At 35.9% G+C, this 16849-nt stretch overlaps 3 protein-coding genes across 4 annotated transcripts; 1 reads left to right on the plus strand and 2 right to left on the minus strand.

Annotated features, from left to right (window-relative positions):
• Nucleotides 1-864: 864 nt before the first annotated feature.
• Nucleotides 865-7222, minus strand: LOC116016786 (histone deacetylase 19-like). Of its 2 annotated transcripts, none has more exons than XM_031257189.1 (8): nucleotides 7058-7222; nucleotides 5264-5794; nucleotides 4062-4502; nucleotides 3298-3528; nucleotides 2741-2808; nucleotides 2586-2643; nucleotides 1420-1482; nucleotides 865-1333 (listed from the first exon to the last, which is right to left on the minus strand). In XM_031257189.1, the coding sequence occupies exons 2-8, from the start codon at nucleotides 5789-5791 to the stop codon at nucleotides 1247-1249; spliced, it is 1476 nt and encodes a 491-aa protein (XP_031113049.1). In that variant the 5' UTR covers nucleotides 5792-5794; nucleotides 7058-7222; the 3' UTR covers nucleotides 865-1246. The 2 variants fall into 2 exon arrangements, with proteins under 2 accessions (XP_031113049.1, XP_031113048.1); XM_031257188.1 differs by having other exon boundaries at nucleotides 5264-5799; nucleotides 7058-7221.
• A 3690-nt stretch (nucleotides 7223-10912) lies between these two features.
• On the plus strand, nucleotides 10913-12394 carry LOC116016999. Its single transcript, XM_031257491.1, has 2 exons — nucleotides 10913-11127; nucleotides 11936-12394. Exons 1-2 carry the CDS (start codon nucleotides 10947-10949, stop codon nucleotides 12127-12129), a joined length of 375 nt encoding a protein of 124 aa, XP_031113351.1. The 5' UTR covers nucleotides 10913-10946; the 3' UTR covers nucleotides 12130-12394.
• Nucleotides 12395-12657: 263 nt separating this feature from the next.
• Nucleotides 12658-16104, minus strand: LOC116016666 (probable receptor-like protein kinase At1g30570). Its single transcript, XM_031257027.1, has one exon. The coding sequence runs from the start codon at nucleotides 15449-15451 to the stop codon at nucleotides 12938-12940; it is 2514 nt and encodes an 837-aa protein (XP_031112887.1). The 5' UTR covers nucleotides 15452-16104; the 3' UTR covers nucleotides 12658-12937.
• Nucleotides 16105-16849: the final 745 nt, after the last annotated feature.

The following is a 16849-nucleotide window of genomic DNA, read 5'->3' on the forward strand; positions in this document are numbered from 1 at the left end:
AAATTTGCTCGTTCTGGAACAACTCAGTTATAAAAAAAATATATTTTCTATCTAGATATATACCAATTTCGCCATCTTCGCATATATAAGGAATAAACAATAAAACACGAAGACGTTGGATATGATCAATATATAAAGAAGAAGTTACTTCAGTCACACTCTAATGGTCACTGCATTGCACATTCTCTTAGCTAGCTAGCTTGTTTAAATGAACACTCACTTATCTAATTAAATGACAATTGGGACAATGATAATGATCTTTGGAAATATGTGGAGTATTTTGAATTTTATTTTTTGAAACGAGTATGTTGAATTTTTTTTATTTAATAGTTTAGTCATATTCTTCATGAAGTAGTGTATATATTATTAAAAAAAAAATTAAAAAAGAAGAAAGAAAGAAAGAAAGACATGTTTATATAATCTAATTATTTATACCATTGGTATTATTGGGAGTGAGAACAATAAGAAGTATGTAGTAGTATTTTCCCAAAAAATTACTCCTTATCAATGCTGCTAAATTTGAGTATTATAATAACTTTATTCTAACTTTAATCTATCTATATTCATAGATTAATAATTATATTTTGTTACAACTTTATTCTATCAAGAATTCAAGTAATAATTATTTAATAGTAATTGTAATACAACTTTTAAGTTATAAGACTTAAAAGGGTTTTAAGGAATGTGATTTTCAACAAAAAAAAAATTCTAATCAAATTTTAAATTAGAGTTGTTATTATATTGATTAATAAAATAATAATTAACAAATAATAAGTTATAAAACGGGATAAGATAATATGTGTCCAGCGCCGATTAATCCCTGCGAGTTACATACAGTTCAATCTAATAGAACAAATATGCCAATTTTCCAAAATAAAAATAAATACTGAGTAATAGAGAACTTGCTGCTGCAAATATAGGGTACATTAGAATATCCAAGTAAAAGGAGATATGGGATTAGATTCGAACTCAACACTGATGAATACAACAATTGTTGACTCTCGATCTACAAGGATGAATCAGTGTTTCAACTGCCTTTATACACTCGAGGGAAAATTGTTAGTTAAAACCAGATTCTCCCCCGAAGAGTTATAGAGCATGAACACATGCATATAGAGTATAGACATGACAAGAACAGCTTCTCCATTCAATACCTGAAGTGACAGTTTAGAGGAATTGATTGAACCACAATATGATTTGCACATCATACTGTGTTCTGGGAAGGTAGGGGTCTACTAGGTTTGACTCACAAATTCATATCCATTGGTTGACTAAATGGCTTGCTTGAGTTCCCCGCCATTTGGTGATCTTCCGCCATTGCTGAACTTGATCCCTGATAAATGCGATACAATTTAGAATTATAAAGGTCTGAAGAAAGAGTTGCCTCATAAACGTGAAATGGGCATATAAAAGCAATACCTTCATGTTTGGTTCTAATGCCAACTCTGCTTCTCTTGGGCGTTCATCAATTTTCATTTCGTCCTGAAAATTCAAATGGAAACAAGAAACTGTGTTGTCATCTACATATTAGCCCAGTTATCCTGCAGTGGAAGTGTGGAAAGAGGAAAAGAGGGTCACACAGATCTCATTTAACAGTGTCTCCTAATAAACCTCATTCAACCTCTTCACAGAATTTTAGTAAAACAAATTATAAAATGCGAGTTATATTTCTTAAATAAGAATAGTACATGATAAAGACTTCCAACCACAAAACACTCTTTTAGACTAAAGGGCTTATTGTTTACAATGAGAAAAATCTTATTTTGAGGCCTTCAGGAGTACAAATAAAAGACTGTAAGTGCAAAGAAAAATGATTACTAAATTACTTCACCATGAATCAAATGCAGGCATTAAGTTTTAGGGTACAAAATTGAAAATAATCTCTGGGTCATGCATAACTTGGAGATTAGGGCCCACAAACAACGTCAGTCATACTTGAGCCTCACTTCAAATTCAGTTAAACCAGCAGGACTTTCTTCATAGAACTAAAATTTACCTCTTATCATTATAAGCCCACCTAATAGAATACTTATTTTAGTTTTCATGTTTAGGGTATATATGTTTTCAGAGGTGCAGTTTATTTGAATTGCAGGTCTTTATTAGGAAATCAGCATGTCTCCCTCCATAAGTGCAGTTGAGTTTCTAAATTTGCATCTCTATATAAGTGGATCAAATATACTCAGGCAGTAGGGCTACCCCTTGGAGCTTTCACTAAAATCAAACTCATGAAGAGAACAAAGAAAAGATGTTGCAAATTTTAATTAAGATGCATAAATGACCCAAAACATCACAAGCTGAAGGCCACCAAAACCCCCAGATTGGTGTTCCATTCAAATAGTACACTGATTATTTCAATGCAGATGACCCTGTTGATAATAACACTAGAAACTCGAGCTAGTTAACACAGTGATAGAAGCATATTTAAGGAGTTCAGATATTTATATAATTATAATGAAACAAAATTTTTGAAATAATTTTAGTGATTAATAAAGCAGACAACTATTGTATTCAGTTTCCACAGTTCTTCATGACAAAGCATATTATCCAGGCCTCTTACACTTTCAAATTGAAATAATGACACATACCATGTCCTTGGCTTCAGGTTCAATAATCTCCCTCTTCACTCGTCCAGGTAGAGGTTTACTGTAAGCAAGTAAGATGTTCAAGGAGTCTACAACAACAGTAAGAAAATAACAAAAATTAAGCAAAAATTTGAGGTGGAGGGGAGCTAGGAATGCACCGCTCGTCATCATTTAAATCTGAACCACGACCCCACCTCTCATCTTCACCATCTTGATCATCATTTGCCTGAACATTGGTGAGCTACTATAAGTTAACTCATAATCAAAATTAAAATACTAAGCTTCAACTAAACTATTTAGTGCACTAAGAAAAAATTAAAATCATATTAATCTTTTCTTGCACTAATTTGCTCCATTGAAAGTTAAATTGTGTTCATTTTGCTTTGTCTGCAACGAGAAAGGTGTTTTCCAACTGATAGCTTGTAAAATTAGGGTCAAACCATCAAAGTATAATCATTAGAGGATACCCTCATACATGAAACACACTAAGAACATAGTACTTAGCATGTTAAAATAACATCCGTGTTGGGACTCATGAGGATACTGGTATGATGAATTACAAAAATAGAGCACAATCATAAAAACTTTAGGATAATTTCTAACATTTATTTCATTACTATACCAATATTAAGCCACAAACATTTCAGGTCAAAAGCTATCGAACTTCATGCTGATCCTAAAGATAAGTAAATAGGCAGTAAGTTCTATTCCAGACCTCTGGGAGTTCAGTATCTGGTGGCCTCTCCTGGAACTGCACACTTGGTGCATGCTGAAGTTTCGAGAGATAATCAAGAAGCTTTGATCTTATTTCTTCCACCACCGGACGGGAATTTTTGTTCTCCATGTTGCTGGGGGCAACATGAAGAGTATAATCTGGACCAAAGTACTCATAGTATTCATGCTGTGGCATCTTGTCGTCAAGCTCCATGCCAAGCGCAACTCCCGTCTGCTTAAACATAAAACCATGACTTAAAAGTTAAAGCGTATAAAGAAGCAAGCCCTACTCATGTCATGAAGGAAGGATGGAAGTAGATTATAAAAATAAATAAATAGAAGTGCATGCTAAAGAATGGTATACAAAAATTCAACATCACTCCTACAGCAAGAGAAATACAATTATCATAAAAATTGAAGCCATAAATAAAAAGGATGGGGAAAACAATTATCACTGGCCACATATAAGCGTTGAAAGTTGTGCTCATAAACTTCTCACAATTGACAAAGAATCTACACATTTTTACATATTATTCTTTTTAAGTCGCACTTTGGGCATCCTAACAAAGTGAGCCTTAAATCATTACCATGTAAGAATTTGTGCATCTTGGTTCACTTAAGATTTTTGGTCTATATTCATTTATTATTTCATTTGGATGATCACATGTTGACAAAATTAATTCAACAAAAAAATTGTATTATCAAATTTAAAATTTCTTTGAAAAACATCAGTATCCACACAGAAATAGTAAAGTAAATGCCTACTTCATAGCACCAGCAACGAGCCACATTACGAATTGTGTAGCCTCCTCCACCCAGCAATAACAATGGCACGTTAAAAGACCTCATATATCTGACACATTCCGCATGCCCTTTAATTGAGAGATTAAAGCAGCCCAATCTATCTCCTGACAAAGAATCAGCACCACATTGCAACACCACTGCACCAGGCTTAAATATTTCCATCACTTTACCCATTATTGGCTTAAACAACATCTGATAGCTTTCATCATCAATTCCATCATCTAGTGGAACATTAAGAGAGTAATATTTCCCCTTCCCAAATCCAATGTCACGTATATCCCCAGTACCAGGGAAATAATCTCCAAATTTATGAAATGAAACTGTCATGACCCTGTCTGTGGTATAGAAGGCCTCTTCAACCCCATCACCATGATGTATGTCAATGTCTACATAGAGAACCCGCTGCCACATCAATGAAACAAATTAGAATTAGATTTAGATTTAAATAATATGAACTGCAAAAATGTGGAGGATAATTCATCAGTATGTCACAAACAACAAATAAATAGGGGGAAAAAAAAGTGTACTATTCCATTAGTGAACTGTGACCAATTAAGCATCGCTTTATCACTTAAGATAAAAGCTTAACTATTACATGTAATAGTCTTTAATTTCAACAACTCATTAGATGTGTCTAAATGTGCCAGGTACACTCATTTTGGATGGACAAGCAAATGCAAGTATTATTGTTTGTGGGCACTAACATCATTGTAGCTAACCATGAAATCAATTTCGCATGTATACAACTAGATACTAAAGATGTCAGATGGAACCTTGACATTGCTAGGTTGATTTTGTTGTGCCCGAGTATAATATTATAAAAATAGAAAACACAGACATGTAGAAACATATAGGAAAAGAATTCTAGTGGAGATAGTAAACTATATAGAAGAATGTTGGGTACAAGAGCAACACAGCAGCATTATGTAGGTTAATGAAGGAAGATGTACAAAACTTTACCTCTACTTTCAGAGTGGTTGTTTTAAGGTTTGAACTCATGAGTTAATGGTCAACCAGCATGCACTTGGTTATTACATCAAGCACAAATTTTATGATTATAAATATATAATAAATAAAAGATGAAACCACCTCAATCCACTCATGCAGTTAATCAGTCCAATATAATTATATCACATTATTATTTGGTGAGTAACAAAACCAACCTCATGCACTTTGAGGAGCTCTAATATGGCAAGCACTATGTCATTCACATAGCAAAAACCAGAAGCTTCGCATTTCTTGGCATGATGCAATCCACCAGCCCAGTTTATAGCAATATCACAATGTCCATGGTTTAATTTCACAGCCCCACCAACAGAACCTCCTGCATAAGTTTGACAGAAAGAGTAGAGACCATCAAAAACAGGGCAGTCCTCACCAACATTAAATCGCTTCAACTGCCTCAGATTATCTTGCTGTGTTTCTGGAGTTATGCTTCTCAAGAAAGTAACATAGTCATCAGCATGAAACCTGCAAAGGTCCTTATCTCTTGCAGGATTAGGCTTGAGGACATGCATATGCTGTAGAAGTCCATAATGTGCAAGAAGAGCATGTGTCATCCGAATTCTGTGTGGCTTCATTGGGTGGCCTTGCCCATAATAATAATTCCCAACTTCTGGGTCATAGAAGTAACTCACTTTTCGCTTCTTCCCATCTGGTCCAGACGGTAAGGAATTTCCTCCAGTATCCATCACCTGGTCTAAAGGAAACCAGTAAAACCAAGTTAAAACAGAGTAGAAGGACAAAACATAAATTTGGAAATGTTTACACTCCATCTAAATATAACACATACAACAGGCAAAGAAAAAATAAATTTAAAACTAATAAGGAAGAATATACAGTCAACAACTCATACAAATGCCAACGTACACCCCTAGCTACAAAAAGCACTTGAGGTGCACGCATCAACAAAATTCATGCCTCCAACACTAAGGCATGTCACACATGAAAGTGTGTGTCTCCTTTTAAAACAGCAGAATCTTTATTCTTTTCCAAATAAATTGATGTTTGAACATGTTTTAGTTTACAAGTAAAAGTATATGATATCCCATTTTGCTTCTTTTTTTTCTCTTCTTCTTCCTACTCTTGATTATTATTTTCTTTAAAACAAAAATCCATTCAAAATGTAGAAACTTGAGCCTCAGGGTGTCTTTAAAAATAAATAAATAAAAATAGCTTTTCTTTCTGAAGTGTATTACACACCTAAGCCCTAGGGGTTATTACACCTTAGCCTGGCTAAGAGCAATCAGAAATGCCAAATCATAAGGGATGGGTGGATAACACAATACAGGCTTGATGGCTTTGCTCTACTTGTGGTTTCCGAAATCAAAATTCAGGCACTTTGAATTGATAGGCTTCATTGCGCCAGATATAGGAACACTAATTACGAAAACTGCAAGCAAATGTAGCCAAATCAACATTGACTACCAATGGAAAACCACAATACATCATGGATTTCTTCATTTGAAGACAAAGATCCCATCATCCATAATCCGTAAAGCTTAACCGTTCAAAAATCCAAAAAAAGGCTCGGTAAAATCACTTGTATATCCACAGTCCATACAATCAAACAGCAGAAAGAATCCAATCCATTTCTCCAAGCATTACAAGATCAAGTGTCATATCACCGAGAATGGATTACAATTCCCGGACAAGGATAATCCGATGATAAAGTTCGTGTAGTTAAAGTACAGAATACACAACACAATATTCTCAAATCTCATGAAACGCTCAAACGAATCCTAATATACATAATGCAACAAAAATCCGCATAATGCAACCATCAGATTTGAAATCTCCATAAACAGTTACAAGTGAAACTAATTAAAGGCATGAAGCATTGAATAATGAAAAACGAAATCAATTCCAGAAAATGAGACGCTCGGGGATCATCCCCACCAATTAAAGGGTAAAAAAACAACACAAAGCCAAAAAGCTGTGTATAAGAGATTTGATACCTCAGTTTAAAGACGGTTCCTGAGCTTAGTCTCTAAAATGTTAAAGCGAGTATGGCCATCATCGACAACAAACTTTGAGCTAGCTTTGTTCGTGAGAGTGAGAAATAGAAGACGTGAAAATGTGGGATGCAGTCATAGACTCATAGGGTTCAATTTTGGTTTTCCGAATGTATTAAATTATTATATCTTTCAAACGCAATACAATTACCACATTGACCGAAAAGTATATACAAACTTTTCAAAATCTGAACTTAATATCAAATATTTATTTTTGGGACACTTGTGATGCGCAGATTATATGGTGGGGTCCACAATGCATTGTGGACCATGGTCATTGTTGATAGTTTAGTTGTATTGAAAGGATACTGCAGTTGTGTTGAACTGATACTGCAGTTGTGTTGAAAGGAAACTGAGTTGCACGGAACAGAGGTCGTTCATCCGTTCAACACCACTGCAGTATCCGTTCACCACAACTGCAGTATCCGTTCAACACAATTGCAGTATCCGTTCAACACAACTGCAATTCCAGACGGATTAAACGTTCTCTGTTTCGTCGCAACTGCAGTTTCCTTTCAACACAACTGTAGTATCTGTTCAACACAACTGCAGTATCAACCATGACCCATGGTCCACAATGTATTGTGGACCATGGTCCACGGTATAAGTACTGCTTGTCATGTATGGTTCACTATTTTTTAGTAATTGAAAAGTGAATTAAATGTTGGGAGTGCTTTATCTTTTTGTTAGTGACCGACAGAAAAATTGTAGACACTATTTGAAGATGTGTATTGAATAAAAATACCTTGTGACATTAGACGGTAAAGATCATAAATAAATAAACTATCATATGTTACTCATAATTGACCACTTATTAGCTCAAATCAAGAAGTTTAATAGATCGCTCGCGCGGGAGTCAACAAGTGCTTTTAGTAATTGAAATTTTGGTTTCAAAATAAATATTTGAATTTTTTTATTTTTAAAACAATGAAAAGCGGAAAAGGTGTTTTTAAAGTAATGTATTTCATTTTTGTTTTTCTAATTTAATTTTAAAAAATTATTAAAAAAACATTTTTATTATTTTTAAAAATTTCTTAATGCAAAAATATACATAACTTTATTTATAATTACCATTACTATTACTTACAAATTTCAAATTCACTTGTATCTCTACTCCTATTATTTACCCATACTAATAAATTACTTGTGCGATGCACGGATAATTATCTATACACCCTTAATTAATATATCATCGGCTATATCTATTTATATTTCGAATAGAGAGTGACATTGTCTTTGCACGCAAAGGGGACGGCAACAGCCAATAGGGCCAAGAACACCCTCTCCACCCCTCCCCACACTACTCACGCATATAAGAGTGCGTTAAAATAAGAACAATATGCACGTGTAAAAAGTGATGTCTGACATTGTCTTTTTCTCTCTTTTTTCAACAACCCTCAACGATTTACCCAAATTGATGAATCAATCCCCCGTGACCAGTAGGCCCAACACAAGCCGAGCGGACAGATAGTTCGGTCAAGCAAGGGGTGTGGGGCCACCGTGGGACCCTTTCCCCAAATTGGTTCACGATCAACTTGTGCCGATCCTCTCTGGTCCACAACAGCCAGTCATTGTCCGCCATCCCTAGGCAGGTTGAAAATCGAGGTTGACAGCGCTAGCCGAGCAGACCAGTGTCGCAACCATTTAGTATTTATTCCAATTTCTGCTCAATTTTGTGCAACCTTAGTCCTTCAAGAAAGATTTCTATATTTTAGGAGTTTTTCTTAATTGATATTAATATTTTAAAAAATTATTTCCAAAATTAATAACTTAGAATTGCAATAGAATGATTGGAATTTTAAATTTTATGTAAATGATCATTCCTCAATTCTTATTAATAACATTTAAAAAAATATATGATGTGACATATGTATGACATGACAAAGTGTACATTATAGCAATAACAAATCATATAAAGCATCTAACAAAGCATTAACATGGTAAATCAAAGTATTGACATGATAAATAGTACTCTAGTTTGAGAAATTAGTTTAAAATTACAATATATATTTAGTAAATAAGTGGTATTGACTTCATGCTCTGGTTTTGCCTAGGGTGGCATAGGTCTGTGTGTAGGCTTTGCCCACGAGTTTTAGGCATTGGTGTAGCCATTATTGCATAGGCAAGAGTGAGCATGGGATGTGAGTTTTGGCCCACGCCTTTCATTGGCAAGTTGGCCAATTTGCACCAGCACAGAACAAAGTTATCTCTTAGCTTCTTTGAAAATTTGGACACAAGAACTAGCCTGAACAATTTGTTTGAAAGTAATTAATATGAAATTTTATTGTTAGTTTATATGTTTAATTGAGTGTGTGTATATATAAATTAAGTAATTAAAACATAAATTCTTAACGTGGTGGGATTGTGAATACACATCATTACTATCAAGGTAGTAGTAATTAAGCCAAACCGAAAATAAAATGTTCAGGGTCCGTTTGGAAAGCAGGAAAATGACTTCTGGAAAATATTTTATGGAAAATGAGTCATTTTCCGAAAAACAGTTCCATTTCTAGTATTTGGATGTATTATGAAAAATTGTCTTTGTGTGTTTAGTTCATTTTCTAGAAAATGGATAGAATTGTATAATTAAACATTGTAATTGTTTTATTTAAAATATAAAAAATTATAATAGTTATTAAAATAATGGTATTTAATAAAAAAATAGAATTTATAAAAAAAATTAAAAATTTTAAAAAATTTAAAAAAAATTGTAGCAAAGGTTTTCGGCGATTTTCCACCTCCTTGGTCCATGGTCATGGGTGATATGCCTTGGTTTTGGTCGAAAACATGCAAAATAGCTATTCTGGCGATTCCGTAAAATGAATTTCGGAAAAAAAATTCCGTAAGTCATTTTCCGAAAAAATGAATTGATTTTTCCTTGGTCAACAGAAAACATTTTCAGTTGACCACATTTTTCGGACGTTGCCAAACACAGAAAACTCGAAAAACATTTTCCGGAAGTCATTTTACGGGTTACCAAATACACCCTTAGATGAAAACGAGCCTAATGAGGGCTTTGTGGGACTAGATGTGGCTAGGGGGTGAACGAGAAGCGGATTGGAGTGAATTTTAGGTGAATCTACATCTAATTCATTAAAGGTGAATTTGAAAATTTTCATCTTGATCTGCATCTGCTAAGGGTGCAAATCCAATCCAATCTAATCCACTAACATTGAATATGACGGATTAGATGTGGATCGAATAGAGCAAATTTTAAGTCTAACTTGAAGTAGTGTTTATTGAGCTTGTGATTGTGACGTTGTGAAGAAGAACAAATCTAACTTGGTGAGAGAAGAAGGTGAAATGTAAGAATTCGAAAACGACAATTGAGAAATAAAAAGCTAAAACCGTAAGCTAAGTATAGAAAAATTAAAGATTAAATTTGAATTATAATTTTAGATTTGGATTGCCCCTGCCATTCGACAATCGGGCAAATTATTGCATGGGCCATGGTTCACACAGCTGTGTTGACAAAAATAAAAAGTACATTATTTTTGTACTGAAGGTACATTATTTTTGTACTGTAGGTACATTAAATAATATGTACCTACAGTACAAAAATAATGTACCTTCAGTACAAAAATAATGTACTTTTTATTTTTGGTGGTCCATGCAATAATGATTGCGACAATCGATAGTGGGCTACTAGACTTGTGTGTGTGTATTGTGTAACAACAAATTATTGTGTGGAATATGGGCTTTGAGGCCCACCAAACCCAGTTCCCGATGTGGGCGCTGGCCCAATAACCCAACTATTACTTTTCATCTTTCCCCTGCAACGAACTATTTCAAAATTCGAATTCAAAACTCAGAGAGAGAGAGAGAGAGATCAATGGCGTCGAAATCCGAAATCAAGGGTTTCTACAAGCAACAGAAGAAGGGCGGCATCTCCAAGCCGAAGCCCAAGTCAAAGACTGCTTCTTCTTCTACCCCCAAGAACTCCGCCTCTTTCGGCGCTAAGGTTACTCAACCTCCGGCCCTCGTCGGATCCCATGGCTCCCTCGATTTACAGGGTATTTCTCTCCCCCCTGCAATCCTAACCTCGATTCATGCAATCCTTTTCAATACACGTATGTGCACGTATAATAGAAACCCTAATTACAGGGCAAGGTACGACTTTCTTAGTAGAGAATTCAAATCGTACCATGTGCTTTAACAGCTATACCCTGTTCTGACGGTTAGAATTTGTTCAGGCTCAACAAATTATCACTATTTCTACTGTTATTGCTAACTAATGTGAATAGAATTATAATTTGAAATTGAAAGAAGTGTTAAATAAGCTGCTTCTGTGCAATTGGGCCATTAAACATAAAAAGTGCCCAATTCAACCATCAAGTATGTGCAAATGAAACATTTTTCCAATTTTTCCATTAGAATCTAATCATATTACTTACGTGGTATGTACTAAGAGTTGCCATTTCCCTCTCTCATACTAGTTTTGATGAAAGAGTGAAATTTTCCATTAGATTCTGATCATATTGTGAGTTGACATTTCCCTCTCTTATATTAGTTAGTTTGGATGAAATAGTGAAACGTTTTCCACTCAAATTGCATTAAAAAGAAATCTAAAAAAATGTTTGAATTGCACATATTTTGTTTGTTTGATGGTTCAATTAGACTTTTTAAGTTCAGTGACTAAATTGCACAAAAGCAATAAGTTTAGTGGCCTATTTGACACTTCTTTCTTTAAAATAATAATTATTTCAATAAAGTTTGCAGTTTGAACTTTGAACGTTTCCGCGTCCTGCAAATTAAGGAAAATGATGAGTTTTAATGATTCTGTTTTGGTCTGTTTGTTGTATTGTGTGATTATGTGGACAGATGAATATGGCGAGAAAGAGGTTGCGTTGAGGCAATTTGACATGAACATGGCGTATGGACCGTGCCTTGGAATGAGCAGACTGGAGCGATGGGAGCGTGCCAAGTCTCTTGGCTTGAACCCTCCGAATGATCTTCTGCGCATCCTCGAAGGCAAGAATGCTCGACAAGAATGTCTGTGGGATTGCCGTGTTTAGAATAATACTGTCTTCCCATGCCTGCTGCTTAGCTTTTCCTAGTAGTTTTCTTTAGCTGTTTCTGTTTAACCCCCCCTTGTACAGCCCCTGGCTGTTCTTGTAGTGCTTGCACTTTGCTATCTCTAAATATTAAAATCTTGGCAGCCATCCTTGGCCTCAAACATCATTCTCTTATATACTTTGTGTAACATTTTGGTCTTAGATGATTGTGTTTACTTCAATTCTTACTTCCACATAAGAAACTTCAGATGACTGTTTATTTTAATTCTACAATTTGTATTCTTTTATGAGCAAGTTTTGTGTGAAATCGTTTTATGTGATATGTATAATACTTTTAAGTTAAAATGTAATATATTTTTAATACATTCATAAAAAGTATTACATTTTAACTAAAATGTATTACATTTTAACTAAAATGTATTATAAGTTTCACGGTGAATGGTCTTACACAAGACTTGTTCTTTTTTCCAGATTTTAAGGTCATTACTCAATACTCATTGGCAGGTAAATGGACATACACATATGGTATGGATGTTCAAATGCACTACAAGTATAGCAAGCCACAAAATACTTAACACAATGACATTTCAGAGATTTTTAAGCTACAAGACAATCAAATAAAACCAATCTAACAATCATTCCTCCCAAAACCATAAAGTACATAAAAGAATGAAAGAATTGAAGAGCTGAGCACAATAACTAAACTAGGAATAATTTAAGCAGTGCGAAGATGCTTTCACTAAAACAAACATACCCTCTCAACCTTTCCGATGTCAAGCTTGCTGATTCGTTGGCTCCAAAAACCATCCTAATTGTTTTCTTCCAAACAACTATCCTTGCTGTTCTCAGGTTCTTTCTCTTCTAAGGTCTCTGGATCACGAACATCGATGACCGAGTCTCCCCCATCGTTAGATTGCAGCCAAGCCTCGTGATTTTGTAGGACATACTCCAAGTGCCATAGAACTTCTCCCATTGTTGGTCTGGCCTTCCCCTCGTCGGCAAGGCATTTCTCAGCAATCTCACCAAACATCACCAATGACTCCGGAGAATATTTCCCCTTGAGTTGTGGGTCGATAATAGTTTCTAGTGATCTTTGCCTTTGCCACCGCATTGCCCATTCTGCGAGATTAATCTGATCTTTGGGCAAGCTTGGATTGATCACAGCTCTTGCACAAGCGACTTCAAATAACACGACACCGAATGAGTAAACATCGGATTTTTCTGTCAGTTGCTGCCGCCTGAAGTACTCGGGATCAAGGTACCCGAAGCTTCCTTTCACTGCCGTGCTCACATGTGTATGCTCCAAAGAAGGACCTCTTTTGGACAACCCAAAATCTGCCATTTTCGCTACGAAGTTCTCATCTAATAGTATGTTGGTTGTCTTTATATCCCTGTGAATGATGCCACGCTCTGATCCCGTGTGGAGATAATGCAGCCCCCGAGCAGCACCGATGCAAATCTCGAGTCTTTGTTTCCAACTTAGCGGCGGTAGGTCACTCCCAAACAGATGACTCCTGAGAGTCCCGTTGGCCATATACTCGTACACCAATATCATTTCGTTCTGGTCATCACAGAACCCTATCAAGGATACCAAGTGCCGATGCCTTAGCTTTGAAAGCAGTTCAATCTCGGTCTCGAATTCTGTTAGACCTTGCTGAGATTGTGGGTTGGATCGCTTAATTGCTGCTAAGATACCATCATCAATATCTCCTCGGTATACCTTACCAAATCCACCCACTCCGATCACCAAACTCTCGTCGAAGTTGTTTGTTGCTGCTTTGATATCTGCTAGCGTGAACCGCCTTCCCGTTCTTATGGTACCAAGAGACCAGTTAGGGTTTTGGTTTCCGGTTGATCCCTTCACATTAGCATTGCTACCCACTATAGATCCATGAAGGAATAAAGGACGCCATCCCGGAGAACTCTTCTTGGTATCTCCTTCTTCGCTTCTCTGCTTTTTACACAGACAAATAACCAACATAGCTAGACCCGTGAGAACCAAAATGGATGCAATCCCCGCTCCAATTCCTAACCAAAGGATCATGGTTTTGGACTTTCGTTTGCCTTCAAGATCCCCATAGTCCTGTATATAAGCAAGATTGTTATTGCGACTCAGCTTAAATATCTCCAACCCATTCAATATAGGATCTGTACCAGGGGAACCAGTTGATGTGTCGGGACCCAATTGTACCCAAAGGCTCTTGCTTTTCGAGGGCATCACATCGAAGTAATCCTCATGGTACGCCTTGTTCATTCCTCCTGCTCGTACGAAAATATCAACATTGTCTGCTGCCGTTTTATTGTTTATGTAGACTTTGAAGAAACGCTGACTCGGTTTACCATATTCTAGCTCGCAGTAATGTAAACGGATCAAATAATCGAAATCGGGATCCACTTCCAATTTCCACGACATATTGAACCGGTTCTCCATGACTTCCGTGTTGGTCAGAGTTCTTGCGATTTCATAGACAAGAAGGGGAGCTATGGACGTGTCATTTGGGGAGGCATAAGTAACATTCGATTTGTTTCTGGCTTCTGATCCAGCATCCGGGTTGATCATATAGCTCGAATCGTCTTCCCACATCCTCCTAAACTCTGAATCTTGACGAGGCTTGATCGTCGAACCACCGACGTTCAATCGGTACATAGTCTCGACCCCTCGCTTGCTCAAACTCAAAGAAACTTTGGCACCGTTCCCGCCCACTTTGCTAACAGAGTCAACGAAAAACTTATCAACGACAGGGATGATCTCGATGGCATTGACAAAGCCAAAGGACCCTTTCTCCGGGATGAAGTCAACGACAACGACATTCGTTTCAACAGCAACGAAATACTCCTTTACTAACGACACAAAGCTAGAATTGCTCCCTGAAATGTACGAATTCTTCTGCAGAATTTCACCGGGAACATTGAACTTGGAGACTAATTTCAACCCGTTCGCCTCAACAGAAAAGTAAGACTCGTTCACATTGTAGTTCTCGAACGCAAAGGGGCAGAAATGGAGTCTAAGGAAAACATTCCCCGCAACTCCTTGGACCGTGTAGTTCAGGCTCTCAGAAAAGAATCTGGCAGTTCTGTAGAGCTCGGCGTAATCCAGATCGCCATTGATCGAGGCAGTGGAGGCCTCAATACCAGGAGAACTGAGAGTTACATTGTTTCCAGGGGCTAAATCACCCAGCCATTTGTTACCATCAACAATTAAACTGGAATTTGTGCCACAATTTATCAAATATGGTTTTCCCTGAGCTTCCCCATTCTTGGCAAAACCAAGAATCATCAACAAAATAACTAGGCCCAAGAGCCCCAAGCCCTGGACTTCCATTTCTAACCAGAACTAAGAGCCTAGCTATGACTCCCCTCTCCCCTCTTACCCCCTTTCTTATTTCCTTCACCAATCAAAAGATTTCAAGTGCAGCTTCAAAATCAGTAACTCAAGAAAATCCCAAACTGAAAACCCTAAAATCTTTTCCTCCTCTCTCTCTCTCTCAGTATACCCAATAGAAATGAATATGTATTGCCAAATGTCAATCAATAGCTTGAAGAGATCTCAAATTGAAGGAAAGGGCATGAAAATTACCTTAAAGCATACAAACATACAATATTAACAAAACCCACCAAGAATGGTACTTCAAAAAATGGCCTTTCTTGAGCAAATGAGCAAACAGTAATCAGATCTGAAAGACTGAAACAATAAAATACATGTATATATAGGGAAATATCACAAAGATGGCAAGAAAAGCAAGTGACTCAGAGACAATGAGGCTGAGAATCTCTCCAAGAGAAATCTACCTGGAAAAAGGCTGGTTCTGTAAAACAAGTCTTTTCCCAAAAGAAAGAATATGAGAAAGTGAGAGTGGAGGGTTTTGGCTGCTTCAAATTTCAAACAGACTGGGAAAAAAAAAACTCACTTTCTTTATGGGTTTAGGTGTACATTTGTTGCAACTGCATTAGAAATTTAGAACAGCCATTGCTTCTCTGTAAACACGATTTAAAACTCATTTAATACATTTTCAAAAAAAAAAAAACTCATTTAATACAGTAATTATTAGGTTTCTTGAAAATTAATGTTTATCTTTATTGCTTGTGGGGAAGAAGACAAAAGGTTCTTGGTTGCCAGGGAATGGATCTCCATTATTTGGGAGGTGGGTCACATGCAGATGTCTGGAAGATGAACTACACTCCAAATTATCACTCTCATTTCAAGATTTGCCACTTCATTTTTCTTCTTTTATTTCTTTTAAACAAGGATAGAGTTATATAGATTTGTGTTTAGAATATCTTGCTCTTATTTTTCTTTTCATCATCCACTTGATAAGTATATAAAATTCAAAATTTTAAATAACATTAATAATTGCTAACAACTAGGTACAATAATTCATACAATTTTAAGTAATGTTTTCTTTTTCTTTTTAAAGTTTTTTAACATTTAAGGAAAAAAAAACAAGATAATTTAGTGCGATATTTATGTTTTCTTCCGTACCAAATGAGTACTTGCGTAACTAGTCAAAACTTTGTGCTGTTTACATGCAACACAACACCCTCTAAAGTGGTTTTTAAAAAAATAAAAAATTAAATCAGATCTGGAATCAACTGTTGACTTCTGGACATGCAGACAACACATTTATATGCTTGCCAACAATATAAGGAATTAATTATTTTTTAAAAAAAATTTAAGAGATAATTTTAATTTTGATTTATTTTACTTTGAATTGTTAATAAC

This window comes from Ipomoea triloba, chromosome 4, assembly GCF_003576645.1.
Source record: "Ipomoea triloba cultivar NCNSP0323 chromosome 4, ASM357664v1".
Classification (NCBI taxonomy): Eukaryota; Viridiplantae; Streptophyta; class Magnoliopsida; order Solanales; family Convolvulaceae; genus Ipomoea; species Ipomoea triloba.

Bases quoted from the DNA above. Each gene is read 5' to 3' on its own strand.
- LOC116016666 (XM_031257027.1), bottom strand. From the start codon at position 15,451: ATGGAAGTCCAGGGCTTGGGGCTCTTGGGCCTAGTTATTTTGTTGATG.
- LOC116016786 (XM_031257189.1), bottom strand. From the start codon at position 5,791: ATGGATACTGGAGGAAATTCCTTACCGTCTGGACCAGATGGGAAGAAG. The intron at 4,503-5,263 runs GTTGGTTTTGTT...TTGATGTGGCAG, and splicing joins AGCTCCTCAAAGTGCATGAG to CGGGTTCTCTATGTAGACAT. The intron at 1,483-2,585 runs GTATGTGTCATT...TTGAATTTTCAG, and splicing joins AACCTGAAGCCAAGGACATG to GACGAAATGAAAATTGATGA.
- LOC116016999 (XM_031257491.1), top strand. From the start codon at position 10,947: ATGGCGTCGAAATCCGAAATCAAGGGTTTCTACAAGCAACAGAAGAAG. The intron at 11,128-11,935 runs GTATTTCTCTCC...TTATGTGGACAG, and splicing joins TGGCTCCCTCGATTTACAGG to ATGAATATGGCGAGAAAGAG.